Here is a 19,549-nt window from a genome sequence, read left to right on the forward strand (position 1 = left end):
TCAAGTCATTTCATTTCATTACATTTTCAAGTTTATTATCCATCCATCCATTTTCCGTACCGCTTATCCTTGCTAGGGTCCCGGGCATGCCGGACCCTATCCCAGCTGACTCTTTGGGAGAGGCGTGGTGCACCCTGAACTGGTCGCCAGCCAGTAAACAACCATTTGCACTCACATTCACGCCTACGGACAATTTAGAGCCTTCAATGAACCTACCATGCGCGTGTTTGGGATGTGGGAGGAAACCGGAGTACCCGTAGAAAACCACGCAAGCATGGGGAGAACATGCAAACTCCACACAGGCGAGGCCGGATTTGCACCCAGATTTTTTCATATCCGACCCAGGCCTCTTTTATATGTGGATATAAATCGCATATGTACCCGACGTGAGTGCGGTATGGACACTCACAGGGCGCGCATTCGACTTACACGTCATTAAAACGTTCAATTCGACAAAACAGACATGCTACGAAACGGCTACGAAACAGCTGACGAAGCAGTGGAAAACTGTCAGTGGTGAAAAGAAGGTGCTTTCGAACTGATATGCGTAAGAAAATGTTGGTTCCGGTTGTACAAAATCCTTGAAATCGCCACAAGTGCGTAAAGATGAGACCGACGCAACACGGCGACTCGTGTTTGTGCGCATGCGCAATGTGATGTCCTGTTTTGTGCGCATGCGTGTGACAGTCACGGATGCGTTCTGTCCACAGTAGAAGCCACATTTGTTTTTGTAATGTGAAAAGATCGGGATAAACAAAAAATCTGAATTTTGCACCATGCCCTGCAGTGCGAACATAGCCCGAGAGACCGCGGATAAGAGAAGGACACAAATCAGGGCAATCTTGGGCTATGATCATTTGTTTTACCCAATGTGAAATGTACCTGATTTGTTCATGCCAATGTGAACAGTGCAATTCCATTTTTTTCATGCTCCACCCAGGCCTCTGGATATAAATCGGATATTTATTTGATGCGAGTGCAGTATGGACACGCAAATCTCGCTCATTTGACGTATGCATCATCAAAAGGCGACAAACGTCACAATTATTGTTCCACTCGGGCCACCGAAGCAGCGGCACACGAAGGAGCAGTCAGTGGTGATTAGAAGAGGCTTTAGAAGCGATAACTCGAAGTCAATGTTGGCTCCGGTTGCACAAAAACGCATCATGACGAGACCACAAATATGCGGGGCCATATTTACTTCCCCGTTTCCTTCTGTAAAAAACAGGGCCCCTCGTGTTTGTGCGCAGGTACGACAATGTGACATCCTGTTTTGTTCTCATGGGTGTGAGTGACATCACAGACTCGCTCCGCCCACGAGTATAAGTCACATTTGTTGATGTCAATTTGAACGACTACATTAGAAGATGGGATTTAACCAAAACATTTGAATTGGGCACCATGCCCTGCGGTGTGAACGTAGCCTTGGACAACTCCTCTCATCCTCTTTAGCCGGTGCCTCGTATCACACTAGCGCACCTCCTTTGTACCCACCACCGTCAGACTTTGCAATAGCATTCGGGACCGCAACTTGTCACTGCACCCCCAATCAAACAACGCCTGTCATCCATCCACTCGATGCTTACTTTAATCCGCTTGCATCCGAAAACACTATAATGCAATGACTACATTTTGAAGGAATTAAATATGACTTGATGCCAAAATGTGGGACAGTACTTCTAAATGCACAATTTCAACCGAGGCAATGAACTTGAATTCGTTAAATCGGAGATCATGTGTTCTTATCCTCAAGTTGGGGGGTGATCTAACTCCCTCAAGAAGTACGGTCCGCGGTTCTCATGTTCGGGAATGGTGCTGACAGGTTCGTGATGAAGAGATGGAGGAGCTGGAGCAGATGCTGTGCAACTACTGTGAGCTGCCTGCGGCGGGTGGAGTGGAAAATGCCTATGGCAAGGTCAACATTCTGTTGCAGACGTACATCAGTCGCGGAGATGTGGACAGCTTCTCGCTCATCTCAGACCTTTCATATGTTGCCCAGGTAAGGACAAAATATTATTAAAGCAATGGAACATACCGGTAGATGGTTTTTGGTTTTATAGACTTTGATTTGATTTTTTGGCACTTCTAAATTGATTACCTGGAGCATTTATAACAGTGTTGTATCCTATCCTTCTTTTTTTTTTTTTTAGCAAAGTTAGGGTTTTTCTAAAACAAACTAAACAGCGTAGCCCTCAACTGCAAGCTGATAAGGCAAATTTGTTGGAATATAATGTAAGATGGCCTCACAAATGAAATACAAGCCAATACTGATTTTTATTTTATTTTATTTATTATTATTATTTTTTTAAATGAATCTTGTGGTGGAACATATAAGCCACCATCCAGCAAAGCATGAGATCCTCCTCAGACCCATGAAGCACTTTGACTGGCACCGCCAATGTCTGGGAGAAAGAGGCAGTATGTAATTTCAATGTCACCTGCGTATGTGTGGCTACACCCTGAACTGGTCGCCAGCCAATCGCAGGGCACACATGGACAATTATTTGCACTCACATTCACAACTCCGGGCAATTTAGAGTCTTCAGTTATCCTACCATGCATGTTATTGGGATGTGGGAGGAAACCCACTCTGGCACGGCGAAAACACGGAAAGGCCGGATTTGAACCCGGGTCCACAGAACTGTGAGTCAGATCTATCTCAACTCAACCAAAACCTTCAGGCGTGTATCATCGGGCAGTTCTGCCATCTGACCATCTGACCTCTCTTCCGGCGCTGGACTCATAGCATCCAGCGGCGCACAGCTGTGGCCATCGGCTGTGGAAACGAAAAGTATCATCTTGCATGGTGCTTGGATTTCTTCATTACGAAACTTAGTAGAAGTTGACTTTATCTGCTATGTGCAACGAAAGGGAAGTGATACAAGCTGGGTGGAAGAGCTACTGTATATATAGCGGAGACGGGACAGGACAGGACAGGACAGGATAAGAGCAGTAAGCTCGAGTACGGGGAGGGGGGGGGGGGTCGGTGGGGCTATTGGGTTTTTACTGATTGCCTGCTTCTCTTCTGCTCTTGCCGCTTTTCCAGAATGCTGCTCGAATTGTCAGGGCGTTGTTTGAGATTGCTCTCCGAAAGCGTTGGCCGACCATGACGTATCGACTGCTCACGCTCTGCAAAGTCATCGACAAGCGGCTTTGGGGCTTTGCCCACCCTCTTCGCCAGTTCTCCAACTTGAGCCACATTGTCCTGACTCGACTGGAGGAAAAGAAGCTCACTGTTGATAGACTCAAGGATATGCGGAAAGATGAAATTGGTAAAAAGATATCACTGTTTTTAAACGGAGACATTTTTTTCAATCTGTAATGGAAGTTGGACCAGATTTGGATTTTGCATTTCAATTTACAAACATTACCCACCACATCATTCAAGCTTGGCACTCATTGGTTTTGACCTCAACAGATCAAAAAGCTTCAGGTTTTTTTTTTAAATTCAATCGTATAGTTTGTCAGACATGATCAGTCTAAAGTGTTCTCTGTCATAATGCTGATGTTTGAATCAAGCAAGGATGAATGAAATAAATCCCATTTATGTATGTGCGCCATTTTTTTAAGTGATTATTCATATACTTTAAATCAAATGGGTAAAAGGAGCTGCTGCTGCTGACAGTCAGAGCAAAATCAAAAGATTTGGAATCCCCCCAAAAAGAGAGGATATTTGTGATGCGTGACTGGAAATACATCATTTCAACGTGGCATAGGCGCACGCATGAGACTTTGTTTCGTTCCAGTAATAACACGCTAGCAATCTTTCTTTGTAATCCTCGTATTTGAATAGCAGGTGTATTGTTTCCAGGCCACATGCTGCATCATGTAAACATCGGCTCGACAGTCAAACAGTGTGTCCATCAGATCCCTTCGATCACAATGGAGGCCAATGTTCAACCTATCACACGAACCGTCCTACGCGTCCGTCTCGTTGTCACGCCCGACTTCCGTTGGAGTGATCAGGTGAATATGAGGTCCTTTGATAAGGAATTTCAACCATGGTCTGTTTAGCAATTTTTACACGATGAATCTTATTTGCTGCGTATGTTTACCTGCTTGTCAATGTGAATAGAATTAGGTAAACCAAGATAAAAACAATTTTCACTTAATTTGTCAGCTCAAATAGATCTTTCTCGTGTATACTTTTTATACAGTAAATACTGTAGATGAAGATCAGATCCCTTTTTTATGACCGATTTATGCAGAAAGCCATGTAATTCCATGCGGTCCCATACTTTTCCTTTTTCCTTTTTCTGGTTGCATAGTTTCACTTAAACGTTAAAGATAATCAAACAAATGTAAATATCAGACAAAGATAACTCAAGTCAACATAAGATGCTGTTTTTAAAATGGATTGTATTTAGGAAGGAAAAAGAACTTTTCAAAGCTACTTGGCCTTGTGTGAGTAAAAGAATTCCCCCGTCAAGCTCCGAATTGGTTAGGCCACCCTCAGCAGCAACGACTGAAATCAAGTGTTTTCAACTGGCAATGAATCTTTGACATCTCTGTGGAGATATTTTGGCCCACTCTTCCTTGCACAGTTGTCTGAATTCAGCAACACTGGGGGGTTTTGAGCATGAACGCCCTATTGAAAGTCATGCCACAGCCTTTCAATCGGCTTCAAGTCTGGACTTTGACTAGGCCACTCCAAAACCTCTTTAAAAAAAAAAAAATATATATATATATATATATATATATATATATTTTTTTAAGCCTTTCAGAAGTTGACTTGCTCGTGTGTTTTGGATCATTGTCCTGCTGCAGAACCCAAGTGTGCTACAGCTTGAAGTCACAAACCGATGGCCGAACATTCTCCTTCAGGACTTTCCGGTAAAGCGCAGAATTCAGTGATCCATCTATCACAGCAAGTCATCTACTGTAGGTTCTACATAGCAAAGCAGCCCCAGACCATCACACTACCACCACCATGATTGACTGTTGTTTTCTGAAATGCTGTGTTACCTTGCCCAGCCTCTCCCTTATTGTTGTGTCATGAAAACTGAGCTTAACTGAGGCAGGGAAGGGCTGCGCGGGGTTCTTCAAGTGTTGTCCTGTGTTCCTTTGTCACCTCCTGGATGAGTCGTCGCTGTTATTTCACATCTGCTCTTATATTTCTTTGGATCGTGGCCTTTTGTTGCAACTTTTTGAGATCTTTTAGCTGACTTCATTTTGTCAAATAGGTTCTATTGAAGTGATTTCCTGATTGAACAGGTCTGCAGGTAATCAGGCTTAGGTTCAGTCAGTGATAATGAACTCAGCTTTCCATTAAATGTGATGAGCCACAGTTCATTCCTGATTTAACAAGGGGGCCAATTACCTTTTCACACAGGACTAGGTAGTTTTGAATAGATTGGTTTTCCTTAATAAATAAAATCACCATTGGAAAATCTGCATTTTATCTTTACTTGGGTTATCTTTGCCTGATGATCGTAAACATTCAAGTGGGGAAACTGCAAAAAAAAAAAATTTTTTTACGGCACTGTATGTTCAGAGACTTCTGTGGTTGAGGAATTAATTTGTTATTACTGCATGAACTTCCTTTCATCTGGAATGCAATGTTTCTTGGTTTTATTTGGGCATTTTACATCTTAGCATTATTTCACTATTAATTATGGATTATCATTTAAAGTGAGGACAACTACTGCTGATTTGTTTTTAAAACTTCAAACTAAAGACAATGTGTTTTTTCCCATGGTTCAGGTGCATGGGTCTGTGGGTGAGCCATGGTGGCTGTGGGTGGAGGACCCCATGAATGATCACATCTACCACTCTGAGTACTTCCTCCTCCAGAAAAAGCAGGTTGGTTTTATGACACCACCAATTAAATTCCCTTTTAAAACTAAAAAAAGAAACAAAACTCAACATGATCCAGCATATTTTTTGAGTAGAGAACCCCTGGTTCACCCCTGGTCAATTGGAAAGTAAATATGCTATGTAAATGTATTATATGATTGTTAATAAAAAATGGTCTAAGTCAATTTAAACTAGTTTTTACTGCCATATCAATAGCAATGCAAATGACCAATATGCTTTAAAAAAAGAGTGTTTTGTTTTTTTTCAACTGTGTGTCAGTCACATTGGTCACGGTAATTGCAAAGGTTGAATCGAGGCAACTGAACATCCGTCCATTATCTGAGCCGCTGATCCCCACGCGGGTCACGGGAGCGCTGGAGCCTATCCCAGCTATCATCGGGCAGAAAGCGGGGTACACCCCGAACTGGTCGCAGGGCACATACAAACAAACAACCATTCGCACTCACATTCACACCTACGGGCAATTTAGAGTTGTCAATGAACCTACCACGCATGTTTTTGGGATGTGGGAGGAAACCGGAGTGCCCGGAGAAAACGCACGCAGGCACGGGGAGAACGTGCAAACTCCACACAGGTGGGGCCGGGGATCGAATCCCGGTCCTTAGAACTGTGAGGCAGACGCTGTAACCAGTCGTCCACTGAACAGTACTTGTTCATTTTTTGTTTTTTCTTATTTTTCCGAAAACGTTCAAAAATGATTTAGGCAATTATGCTTGTAGGCTAATATGTAAACAACATCCTCCCTATATTGTCATGAACGGAACAGAGGATAAGACCCAAAAATGCACGACTCCAAAACAAATGGACAGTTTCCAAAAAGAGAGGTTTAATAGACGGGCAGAGGTCGGTACACAGGCAGGCGATCCAAGAAAGGCAACGGTATCCAAAAACACGAGGCAAAGAGGCGAGGTCGATCATCGGAACAGGGTCGAGTCTTACTGGGAGTCTTTGACGTGGAAACAAGGAATGCTGGAACGCGACGACGAGGTACAACGAACTGGCGACCAGAGAGAGAATGAGACACGAGGTTAAATGCCAGGGGTAATTAGGGTGAGCGAGGCACAGGTGGTGAAGATGCTCTCAGGAACAGGTGTGTGTGTGTGAAACAGGGGGAAGACAAAAACCGGAACACACACCCATGACATATATATCTACTTTTGAACGTTCTGCTTAAGGATAACTGCAAATCGGATCTGAAGGTTGTAATGAAGATTGCTTCTTTCTAAGACAGTGTTTGTGTGTGTTCCTAATTCTGTTCAGGTGGTGATAGGGGAACCCCAGCACATTGTGTTCACCATTCCCATTTTTGAACCTCTACCCTCTCAGTACTACATCAAGGGAGTGTCTGACCGTTGGCTTGGTGCTGAAGCCATCTGCATCATCAACTTCCAGAACCTTATCTTGCCTGAGCGGCACCCCCCGCACACCGGTCGGTACCCTACCTCCTACAGGAATCCTCATTAGAACCAGCAAAAGTAGATCATGCAAATTCTGTTACAGAATACAGAAGCCTAAAATTACTTTTTCCAAGAGTCTATTGTCACAAAGACAATGCAAAAAAAACAACAAAAAAACATCAAATATAAGACATAGAACATCAATGGTCTTTGTGGTAAGAAGCGGTTATAGATTAAAGAGGAGGTCCGGAGTCTCCCTTCCCCAGTTGGTCATAGATGTTGCGATCGCAGCATGCATGACGTCACTCCTGTTCGCCACAAGCGAAGTTCAAAGTAGCCGAGCAATGGTAGTGTCCGTTTTTGGGTGACGTACATAAAGAAAGAATGTCTTCATTTCCAGTCCCATCTATAGCCCCGCATTACTCCTCAACTCCTTGGGGACCCTTCTCTGTCAGTTCGGCTCGCCCAGCTCCACCCCGCCACTCGTCCGGTCGTAGAGCGCCATCGCAGAGTGCTCCCAATCGAGGCGCAAAGCCAACAATGAACAGCGCCGACATCCCCCCCCCTCTGGGCGCAAACACCGACATTTATTCAACACGCGTATGCTCAGACGTGTGCGGAAAGCGTATGTACAAACCTTCCCACGCAAAGTATGGGATTTATTAAGTTGGACTTACGCGTGGGTGGGGCGTACGTAAATTTTACCCACAACAAACCTTATGGTAGATCAGTGAAACTACACTGAGAACTCAACACTTCTGACACCCCCCCCCCGTGTGTACCAGGCAAATATGTGCCAACTGTCCATGAGGTGTCACTCACTGAAGTCTGGGGGGAGGCTTCAATACATGGCAAGTGGAGTTTCCCTGAGATGTAATTGCTATAGAAATCAATTTGGAAAATATATTGACACTTTAATTGTGAAGTCAACCTTCACATAGCGGACCCGGAAGTAAGGCTTTGCCAGTGAGAGCACTGCTCATCTAACAGGCTACTTCAGAGAAGAATATGTTTTTTCACTCTCTTTTAAATAAATACTGTACAATAAATGTCATTTAATCTGAATACTGTGCTTATGGGTGAACGCCTGTTTGGACGGCCAGCAGTAAGAAACTTGAAGCGAGTGAGCCAGCTGTTGATCAGCGTTGCCCAGCAACCATACTAGCGCCAGACATACGCAGGTGAGTCAGTTAAACTGATTTCACAACCGACGATGACATAGATCAAATAAAAACAAAAGGATTCAAAATGTACTAGACACCATTGTGCCATTAAGACGACTGCGGTTGTTGTGAGCGACACTTTCAGACGAACAAGCTGACATGGAGCAAGTTTGAAGCGAAAATGCCCCTAGCCAGGTACACGAAAAATAGTGTGCAGGCACTGAATTCGTGTTCGCCAATTACCGTAATTTCTGGTGTATATGGTGCACCCATGTATAATACGCACCCCCAAAGTTGACCTCAAAATTCTGGAAAACCCTTCTCCCCATGTGTAATGCATTTTTACAATGCATGATTTTGCTTTGACCCATATGATCAAAACATGAAGTTTTATCTGTATTTTGTTCTTCTTTTCCAAATAATTATTCTGAAGTTAAGCACTTTATTTGAACACGTAATACTTGCTTTTTTATTTACTTGCTCTTATTTTGAAATTCACAGCCCTACTTTTATTTAGTACATGAGAAAACACACAGTTGTGCTCATATGTTTGATTACCCAGGCAGAATTTGTAAGATGGTTACAATTCTTTAAAGAAAACACGAAGGGCCAGGCGAAACACAATTCATTTTTATTTTTCAGAAAAGCATTATCATGTAGTGTAGGAAGACATGAGGGCAGTTGATGTTAGAGTGGAGGGTGCAGGAGATAAAGAAGATGATTATCATTAAGCAAAACATAACCAAAAATAAATTCATTATGGTTGTTGTTCGGTCATCAGTCGTATTTAAAAAAAAAAAAAAAAAAAAAAAAAAACTATCTCACAAATTTTGCCAGGGTATGTCAACTTATAAGCTCAACGGTATATTTATGCAGTCATACGTACCCCTGTCATATTGGAATGAAAGTGTAGACCAGACCTTTTCATAACCACAAGTTGGCGGTGGCATATTGGAATGAAAGTGTACAGCTTTTTCATAACCTCAAGATGGTGGCATACATTTATAAAATGTGAAAGATTTTTCTATTTTCCTTATACCTAAGTATAAAGCGCACTATTGACTTTTGACATTTTTTTTGGGGGGGGAAAGCGCATTATACACAAGAAATTATGGTAATATAATATATGTCGACTTACATCCGTAGCCCGGCGTAATGTGGTAGGAACACATTAAGGCCGTTGGGCAGAGTGCGTACATGGCCAGAAGGTGGGCAAATGATAGAATTAAGTGGATGGCAGAATGGGCGCAGTCAGAAAAGCGCTGCACAGCATGCCCTTTCTGTTGTACCTGTGAATTTTGGCCACCGGAACATTGTGGCGGCGGTTTGTAGACATGCGGCATTTCACAATCGACACTAAGCCGAATCCTGCCGATGTGCAATTATTTCCCTGGCCCCAGTTTACATCCAGTTGCCATACAGACATCATCAACAAGCCAAAATTAAAAAACATGGTCTCCCAAACATATAGTTGGTGCCATAGATTGTAATAAGCACCATGATAGCGGAATCTCTATTTAACGGACTAATAATACATCCGATTGTCCGTTACATTAAAGCACTTTTTTGGTGGCCATATGCACCCATATTACTGTACAAAATTACAAAATTGTTTTGTAGTTTTTTTATGGCCAAAGATGCCCAATAGACTACCTCCAGGCGATGTGGCTTGCACGATGGAATGAATGAATGAGTTCATTCATTCATTCATTCGTTCAGTCTACAGAATAGCTGCATGGATGTGTGCCTCGGAAGCTGTGGTTGAGGATGCGCGTCTCATGATGTGTCCTCGATCATGCTTGCAATGCAGGTATCCATAATTGCTTTTCTTCCTCCAGTTAATTAAAGATCATTCTCGTCTGTGGGCCGTGAAACGTTTATTTTCTCGACTGCTCTTTTCTCTGATCGATGGAATCAACAGCAGCGGTTCAGTTCTTCCATCGTCCCATGTAATTTCTTCCTGTTGTTGGTAACACCTGCATTAATCGTTTTTTTTTGTTTTTTTTTTCTTCTGTTACCGATGTTCAATTACAGCTGGGTTACATTTGGACTCCTCAGACAAGTTCCTCAATCAATGTCTGTCTCGCAGACTGTTTTTGCACTTGCACACAAACTCAATTTCAGTTGTCCGAATGAACTTACAACCTGTTCAACCTATGTACTCTGTGATAAATTAGGGCCCAGGTTTTTGCAATATAAAACAAATTATACCAAGATAAAGTTTGACCCTATTGGTAATGAACGAAAACGATTCAAAACAGAACTACATGATGTTACTTTTGTGTTTTCCTGTAATGTGTCTTCCAATATCCGAATGATATTTCCCTCACAGAGTTGTTGGACCTGCAGCCGTTGCCAGTGACATCTTTGGGATACCGGGAGTATGAAAGCTTGTACAAGTTCACTCACTTCAATCCCATCCAGACACAGATCTTCCACACGCTGTATCACACTGACACTAATGTCCTGCTTGGGGCACCAACGGGCTCTGGAAAGACCATAGCTGCTGAGCTGGCCATGTTCAGAGTCTTCAACAAGTACCCAAGCTCGAAGGTAAGAAATTCAAGTCTTCCCCACCAGTCTTAGTTTTGGGGAGTCCTTTGTTTTGTATTGTATATACCATTGGTCATAGGAAGCAACTATTTGTGTGTCAGAATAAATGTAGTTTTGTTGGGATTTGTTATTAACAGCTCCAAAGGCATTTTGGTTCAGGACATACACGACAGGATGTGTACATGTCTGGGGCAGAAAAAAGTAAATGAATCCCAGTTTAAACAGCCGCCCATGAAAAGAAATCTTCCTGCCCGTCGCCAACAGCCATCCAGAACGACGGCGGGAAATTCTGATTCTGTTTTAAAACTATACAAGGACTGACAATTAATTGAAATTCATTTAGATTAAATTATTTGCTGCAAGACTGATATTCTAAAATCCGTCTGTTTTTAAATAGCATTCACATATTGTTATTCTACGCCAAACGTTTTTTCTTTATTACCGTTATTATTATTATTATTACTATGTGAATTCACAGTACACCAAAATAATTTTATTATTATTATTGTTGTGTGAATGTAAAGCATTCACACAGATGTTATTCTACACCCAAAAACCTTATCATTATTATTGTGTGAATGCAAATGTTATCGTACACCAAAAAAACTGTAATCATATGCGAATGCTTCCGATTCTTTTTTCATTTTTATTATTATTATTATTGTGTGAATGTGGAAAGCATTCCAGCATCCACACATTATTCTACACTAAAATTCTTTGTGTGAATGGCTCCACATCGTTATTCCCATTCCACATTCAAAACATTCAGCTCATGCAGAACGTCTTCAAAAAACATTCCCCACATTTTACCCCCATTTCACATTTTCCCACATTCTGCCATATTCTACCTTATTCCCTCCTGCTTCAACATTTCCTGACTGATGAAAATCATTCCAACTATAAAATATTTCCCACATTACACAAATTCACTCATCTTCCCACTTTTTCAAACCATTCCAACAATGAAATAATTTCCATCCATCTTCTACCGCTTATCCGAGGTCGGGTCGCGGGGGCAGTAGCTTTAGCAGGGATGCCCAGACTTCCCTTTCCCCAGCCACTTCATCAATCTCTTCCGGGGGGATCCCGAGGCGTTCCCAGGCCAGCCGAAGGACGTAGTCTTTCCAGCATGTCCTGGGTCGTCCCCGGGGTCTCCTCCCGGTGGGACGTAACCGGAACACCTCACCAGGGAGGCGTCCGGGAGGCATCCGAATCAGATGCCCCAGCCACCTCATCTGGCTCTTCTCGATGTGAAGGACCAACGGCTCTACTCTGAGATCCTCTCGGATGACCGAGCTTCTCACCCTATCTCTAAGGGAGAGCCCAGATACCCTGCGGAGGAAACTCATTTCGGCCGCTTGTATCGGGGATCTCGTTCTTTCGGTCACGAGCTGTGGGTCATGACCATAGGTGAGGGTAGGAACGTAGATCGACCGGTAAATCGAGAGCTTCGCCTTTCTGCTTAGCTCCTTCTTTACCACAACGGATCGATAAAAAGTCCGCACCGAGCCGCCTGTCGATATCCCGTTCCATTCTTCCCTCACTCGTGAACAAGACCCCAAGTTACTTGAACTCCTCCACTTGGGGGCAGGATCTCATCCCCAACCTGGAGAGGGCACGCCAGCCTTTTCCGACTGAGGACCATGGTCTCAGATTTGAAGGTGCTGATTCTCATCCCAGCCGCTTCACACTCTGCTGCGAACTGCTCCAATGAGAGTTGGAGGTCACGGCTTGATGAACCCAACAGAGCCACATCATCTGCAAAAAGCAGAGATGCAATACTGAGGCCACCAAACCGGACCCCCCTCTGCGCCTTGAAATTCTGTCCATAAAAGTTATGAACAGAATCGGTGACAAAGGGCAGCCTTGGCGGAGTCCAACACTCACCGGAAACGAGTCCGACTTACTGCCGGATATGCGGACCAAACTCTGACTCCGATCGTACAGGGACCAAACAGCCCATACTCCCGAAGCACCCCCCACAGGACCACCCGAGGGACACGGTCGAACGCCTTCTCCAAGTCCACAAAACACATGTAGACTGGTTGGGCGAACTCCCATGCACCCTCGAGGACCCTGCCAAGGGTGTAGAGCTGGTCCACTGTTCCAAAACCAGGACGAAAACCACAGTGCTCCTCCTGAATCTGGCATTCAACTTCCCGACGGAACTCGGAACTCCAGCACCCCTGAATAGACCTTACCAGGGAGGCTGAGGAGTGTGATCCCCAGTCTGCCAATCCAGAGGCACTGTCCCCAATGTCCATGCGATGTTGCAGAGGCGTGTCAACCAGGACAGCCTTACAACATCCAGAGCCTTGAGGAACTCCGGGCGAATCTCATCCACCCCCAGGGCCCTGCCACCGAGGAGCTTTAACCACCTCGGTGACCTCAACCCCGCAGATAGGAGAGCCCGCCTCAGAGAACCCAGACTCTGCTCCCTCATGAGAAGGCGTGTCGGTGGAATTGAGGAGGTCTTCGAAGTATTCTCCCCACCGGCTCACAACGTCCCGAGTCGCAGCGCCCCCTCCCCACTATACACAGTGTTGGTGGTGCACTTCTTTCCCCTCCTGAGACGTCGGATGGTGAAGTCTTTCTCCATGGCCTCACCGAACTCCTCCCATGCCCGAGTTTTTGCTTCAGCGACCACGAAAGCTGCATTCCGCTTGGCCAGCCGGTACCCATCAGCTGCCTCAGGAGTCCCACAGGCCAAAAAGGCCCGATAGGTCTCCTTCTTCAGCTTGACGGCATCCCTCACCGTTGGTGTCCACCAACGGGTTCGGGGATTGCCGCCACGACAGGCACTGACCACCTTACGGCCACAGCTCCGGTCGGCCGCCTCAGCAATGGAGGCGTGGAACATGGTCCACTCGGACTCGATGTCCCCCGCCTCCCCCGGACATGAGAAAGGTTCTGTCGGAGGTGGGAGTTGAAACTCCTTCTGACAGGGGATTCCGCCAGACGTTCCCAGCAGACCCTCACAATACGTTTGGGCCTGCCACGTCGGACCGGCATCTTCCCCCACCATCGGAGCCAACTCACCACCAGGTGGTGATCAGTTGACAGCTCCGCCCCTCTCGCCTCGCCCCGAGTGTCCAAGACATGCGGCTGCAAGTCTGATGACACGACCACAAAGTCGATCATCGAACTGCGACATAGGGTGTCCTGGTGCCAAGTGCACGTGTGGACACCCTTATGCTTGAACACGGTGGTCGTTATGTACAATCCATGACGAGCACAAAAGTCCAATAACAGAAGACCGCTCGGGTTCTGATCGGGGGGCCCGTTCCTCCCAATCACACCCTTCCAGGTCTCACTGTCATTGCCCACGTGAGCATTGAAGTCCCCCAGCAGAACGATGGAGTCCCCAGCGGGAGCGCTCTCCAGCACCCCCTCCAAGGACTCTAAAAAGGGTCGTACAGGGACCAAACAGCCCATACTCCCGAAGCACCCCCCACAGGACCACCCGAGGGACACGGTCGAACGCCTTCTCCAAGTCCACAAAACACATGTAGACTGGTTGGGCGAACTCCCATGCACCCTCGAGGACCCTGCCAAGGGTGTAGAGCTGGTCCACTGTTCCAAAACCAGGACGAAAACCACAGTGCTCCTCCTGAATCTGGCATTCAACTTCCCGACGGAACTCGGAACTCCAGCACCCCTGAATAGACCTTACCAGGGAGGCTGAGGAGTGTGATCCCCAGTCTGCCAATCCAGAGGCACTGTCCCCAATGTCCATGCGATGTTGCAGAGGCGTGTCAACCAGGACAGCCTTACAACATCCAGAGCCTTGAGGAACTCCGGGCGAATCTCATCCACCCCCAGGGCCCTGCCACCGAGGAGCTTTAACCACCTCGGTGACCTCAACCCCGCAGATAGGAGAGCCCGCCTCAGAGAACCCAGACTCTGCTCCCTCATGAGAAGGCGTGTCGGTGGAATTGAGGAGGTCTTCGAAGTATTCTCCCCACCGGCTCACAACGTCCCGAGTCGCAGCGCCCCCTCCCCACTATACACAGTGTTGGTGGTGCACTTCTTTCCCCTCCTGAGACGTCGGATGGTGAAGTCTTTCTCCATGGCCTCACCGAACTCCTCCCATGCCCGAGTTTTTGCTTCAGCGACCACGAAAGCTGCATTCCGCTTGGCCAGCCGGTACCCATCAGCTGCCTCAGGAGTCCCACAGGCCAAAAAGGCCCGATAGGTCTCCTTCTTCAGCTTGACGGCATCCCTCACCGTTGGTGTCCACCAACGGGTTCGGGGATTGCCGCCACGACAGGCACTGACCACCTTACGGCCACAGCTCCGGTCGGCCGCCTCAGCAATGGAGGCGTGGAACATGGTCCACTCGGACTCGATGTCCCCCGCCTCCCCCGGACATGAGAAAGGTTCTGTCGGAGGTGGGAGTTGAAACTCCTTCTGACAGGGGATTCCGCCAGACGTTCCCAGCAGACCCTCACAATACGTTTGGGCCTGCCACGTCGGACCGGCATCTTCCCCCACCATCGGAGCCAACTCACCACCAGGTGGTGATCAGTTGACAGCTCCGCCCCTCTCGCCTCGCCCCGAGTGTCCAAGACATGCGGCTGCAAGTCTGATGACACGACCACAAAGTCGATCATCGAACTGCGACATAGGGTGTCCTGGTGCCAAGTGCACGTGTGGACACCCTTATGCTTGAACACGGTGGTCGTTATGTACAATCCATGACGAGCACAAAAGTCCAATAACAGAAGACCGCTCGGGTTCTGATCGGGGGGCCCGTTCCTCCCAATCACACCCTTCCAGGTCTCACTGTCATTGCCCACGTGAGCATTGAAGTCCCCCAGCAGAACGATGGAGTCCCCAGCGGGAGCGCTCTCCAGCACCCCCTCCAAGGACTCTAAAAAGGGTGGGTACTCTTAACTGGTGTTTGGTGCATAGGCACAAACAACAGTCAGGACCCGTCCCCCCACCCGAAGGCGGAGGAAGGCTACCCTCTCGTCCACCGGGGTGAACCCCAACGTACAGGCGGCGAGCCGGGGAGAAATAAGTATACCCACACCTGCTCGGCGCCTCTCACCGTGGGCAACTCCAGAGTGGAAGAGAGTCCAACCCCTCTCGAGAGGACTGGTACCAGAGCCCAAGCTCTGCGTGGAGGCGAGTCCGACTATATCTAGTCTGAACTTCTCGACCTTACACACCAGCTCGGGCTCCTTCCCTGCCAGAGATGTGACATTCCACGTCCCTAGAGTCAGCTTCTGTAGCCGGGGATCGGATCGCCAAGGTCCCCGCCTTCGGCCACCGCCCAGCTCACATTGCACCCGACCCCGATGGCCCCTCCCACAGGTGGTGAGCCCATGGGAAGGGGGACCCACGTTACCCTTTCGGGCTGTGCCCGGCCGGGCCCCATGGGTGCTGGCCCGGCCACCAGGCGCTCGCCTTCGAGCCCCACCTCCAGGCCTGGCTCCAGAGGGGGGCCCCGGTGACCTGCGTCCGGGAAAGGGAAACCTGTGTCCATAATTTGTCTTCTTCATAAGGGGTCTTTGAGCCGTGCTTTGTCTGGTCCCTCACCTAGTACCTGTTTGCCATGGGTGACCCTGCCAGGGGCATAAAGCTCCAGACAACTTAGCTCCTAGGATCACTGGGACACACAAACCCCTCCACCACGATAAGGTGACGGCTCAAGGAGGGGGAAATACTTTCCACATTACCCAAATTCTACACTTTTCCACATTATAATACCCAAATTTTTCCCACATGAAGACAAATTCTGCATTATTCCCTGCTGCTTCAACATTTCTTGACCGATTCGAACCATTCCAACTACAACGTATTTTTCACATTCCCAACATTACCGAAATTCCACTTTTTAAACCACGTTCTCCCACATTAAGACAAATTTGCGCCACGGTGTTGGACTGGTTAGCACATCCGCCTCACAGTTCTGAGGACCTGGGTTCAAATCCAGCCTCGCCTGTGTGGAGTTTGCATGTTATCCCCGTGCCTGTTTGTGTTTTCTCCAGGTACTCCGGTTTCCTCCCACATCCCAAAAACATGCATGATAGCTTAATTGAAGACTCCAAATTTCCCGTAGGTGTGAATGTGAGTGTGAATGGTTGTTTGTTTTTATGTGCCCTGCGATTGGCTGGCAACCAATTCAGGGTGTACCCCGCCTCTCGCCCGCAGTTAGCGGGGATAGCTAAAACGTAAATAAAAACAGAATGCAATGATTTGCAAATCACGTTCAACCTATATTTAAATGAATACACGACATCGACAAGATAATTAATGTTCAAACTGATAAACTTGATTGTTTTTAGGAAATAATCATTAACTTAGAATTCTATGGCTGCAACACGTTCCAAAAAAGCTGGGACAGGTGGCAAAAAAGAGGACTGGCTCATCAAACACCTGTTTGGAACATCCCACAGGTGAACAGGCTAATTGGGCACAGGCGGGTGCCATGATTGGGTAGAAAAGGAGCTTCCCTGAATTGCTCAGTCATTCACAAGCAAAGATGAGGCGAGGTTCACCTCTTTGTGAACAAGTGCGTGAGAAAATAGTCGAACAGTTTAAGGACAATGTTCCTCAACGTACAATTGCAAGGAATTTAGGGATTTCATCATCTACGGTCCATAATATCATCAAAAGGTTCAGAGAATCTGGAGAAATCACTGCACGTAAGGGGCAAGGCCGAAAACCAACATTGAATGCCTGTGACCTTTGATCCCTCAGGTGGCACTGCATCAAAAACCGACATCAATGTGTAAAGGATAACACTTCAGAAAACCAATGTCAGTAAATACAGTTCGGCGCTACATCCGTAACTGCAACTTAAAACTCTACTATGCAAAGCAAAAGCCATTTATCAACAACACCCAGAAACGCCGCCGGCTTTTGTGGGCCTGAGCTCATCTAAGATGGACTGATGCAAAGTGGAAAAGTGTTCTGTCGTCCGACGAGTCCAAATTTCAAATTGATTTTGGAAATTGTGGACGTCGTGTCCTCCGGGCCAAAGGGGAAAAGAACCATCCAGACTGTTATGGATGCAAAGTTCAAAAGCCAGCATCTGTGATGGAATGGGGCTGTGTTGGTGCCAATAGCATGGGTAACTTACACATCTGTGAAGGCACCATTAATGCTGAACGGTACAGACAGGTTTTGGAGAAACATATGCTGCCATCCAAGCAACGTCTTTTTCATGGACGCCCCTGCTTATTTCAGCAAGACAATGCCAAACCACATTCTGCACGTGTTACAACAACTTGGCTTCGTAGTAAAAGAGTGCGGGTACTAGACTGGCCTGCCTGCAGTCCAGACCTGTCTTCCATTGAAAATGTGTGGCGCTTTATGAAGCGTAAAATGCGACAACGGAGACCCCGGACTGTTGAACCGCTGAAGCTGTACATCAAGCAAGAATGGGAAAGAATTCCACCTACAAAGCTTCAACAATTCGTGTCCTCAGTTCCCAAACGTTTATTGAATGTTGTTGAAAGAAAAGGTGACGTAACACAGTGGTAAACATGAGCCTGTCCCGGCTTTTTTGGAACGCATTGCAGCCATAAAATTCTAAGTTAATGATTATTTGCGAAAAACAATCAAGTGTGACACATTAAATATCTTGTCTTTGTAGTGTATTGAATTAAATATAGGTTGAACATGATTTGCAAGTCATTGTATTCTGTTTAACACAACGCCCCGACTTCATTGGAACATGATTACCTCCTCTTGCGTTTCTTGACCGATTCAAACCATTCTAACGTCTAACTGTTCAGCTCATTTCACTTCATTCAATATCATTTCTTATCACTCCACATTTTTTCATAACATTCCGTAATATTCAACATCGTTCTGTCATTCCATATCATTAAATACCACTCCATAGGATTTCATCCAGCATGATATTTCAGTTTTTCTTTTTTAATAAATCAGCAAAAATGTCAACAATTACCTTTTTTGACTGTCAATATGGGGTGCGGTGTGTACATTAATGAGGAAAAAATGAACTTAAATGATTTGAACAAATGGCTGCAATAGAACAAAGAGTGAAAGATTTAAGTCTGTTAGGTCTGAAAACTTTCCATACCCACTGTATAGAGGCATAGTTTGACCTTTTGAACAAATAATGTTATGTATAGAGAGAATTTTTGCCTTGTGGAAAAGCAGAAATCCTATTTTGGCAACCCTGCATATTGTTCATGAGTTTGTGGTTTCCGATTGTCCGGGGGGAGCATGAAGGTAACAGGACGCGTGTGCGGGAAGCGAGGGAGATGGCCGTTGGGGAAAAGGACAGTTGGCCACCATGCTCATAGATATCCTTTATATGTCTACGATGTTCTTCCCCCTTGTCTCCCTCGGCGATAACGACACGGTGCGATGGAGATGATGATTAGTGATTTGTAATGCGTTGACACCGGATGCAAAGAGAGCTTTCACCGCCAAGGCTCGGAAGCCGTTCGCCGTAGTAAAGTACCGTGCGCCAAGCATTCACTGGCAGTTGTACCCGGAAAGCAGGTAGGAATGGACAACTGTTAATTTTTTTTTACAATAGTGAGTTAATTTGATCTAATTCATTTCAGAAATTTGTATTCAGTGTTACGGCCGGAACGAGTCAATGTTCTGTGTTTTCAATCACAAAATACGGAC

The 19,549-nt window shown here is 46.2% G+C and overlaps 1 protein-coding gene across 5 annotated transcripts in view; it reads left to right on the top strand.

Moving 5' to 3' along the window:
- ascc3 (activating signal cointegrator 1 complex subunit 3) overlaps positions 1 to 19,549 on the top strand; it is a 116,979-nt gene that overhangs the window by 58,939 nt on the left and 38,491 nt on the right. For all 5 annotated transcript variants that reach the window (XR_009788806.1, XM_061775442.1, XM_061775444.1 and 2 more), the window contains exons 20-25: positions 1,823 to 1,999; positions 3,047 to 3,272; positions 3,812 to 3,966; positions 5,704 to 5,802; positions 7,078 to 7,246; positions 10,710 to 10,930. Coding sequence is in view for 4 of the 5 variants with exons in the window: in XM_061775442.1 (XP_061631426.1) it covers positions 1,823 to 1,999; positions 3,047 to 3,272; positions 3,812 to 3,966; positions 5,704 to 5,802; positions 7,078 to 7,246; positions 10,710 to 10,930 (1,047 nt within the window). In the remaining variant the exon portion in view is untranslated. The remainder of the gene's footprint in view (positions 1 to 1,822; positions 2,000 to 3,046; positions 3,273 to 3,811; positions 3,967 to 5,703; positions 5,803 to 7,077; positions 7,247 to 10,709; positions 10,931 to 19,549) is intronic.

Source organism: Phyllopteryx taeniolatus, chromosome 6 (genome assembly GCF_024500385.1).
Source record: "Phyllopteryx taeniolatus isolate TA_2022b chromosome 6, UOR_Ptae_1.2, whole genome shotgun sequence".
NCBI lineage: Eukaryota > Metazoa > Chordata > Actinopteri > Syngnathiformes > Syngnathidae > Phyllopteryx > Phyllopteryx taeniolatus.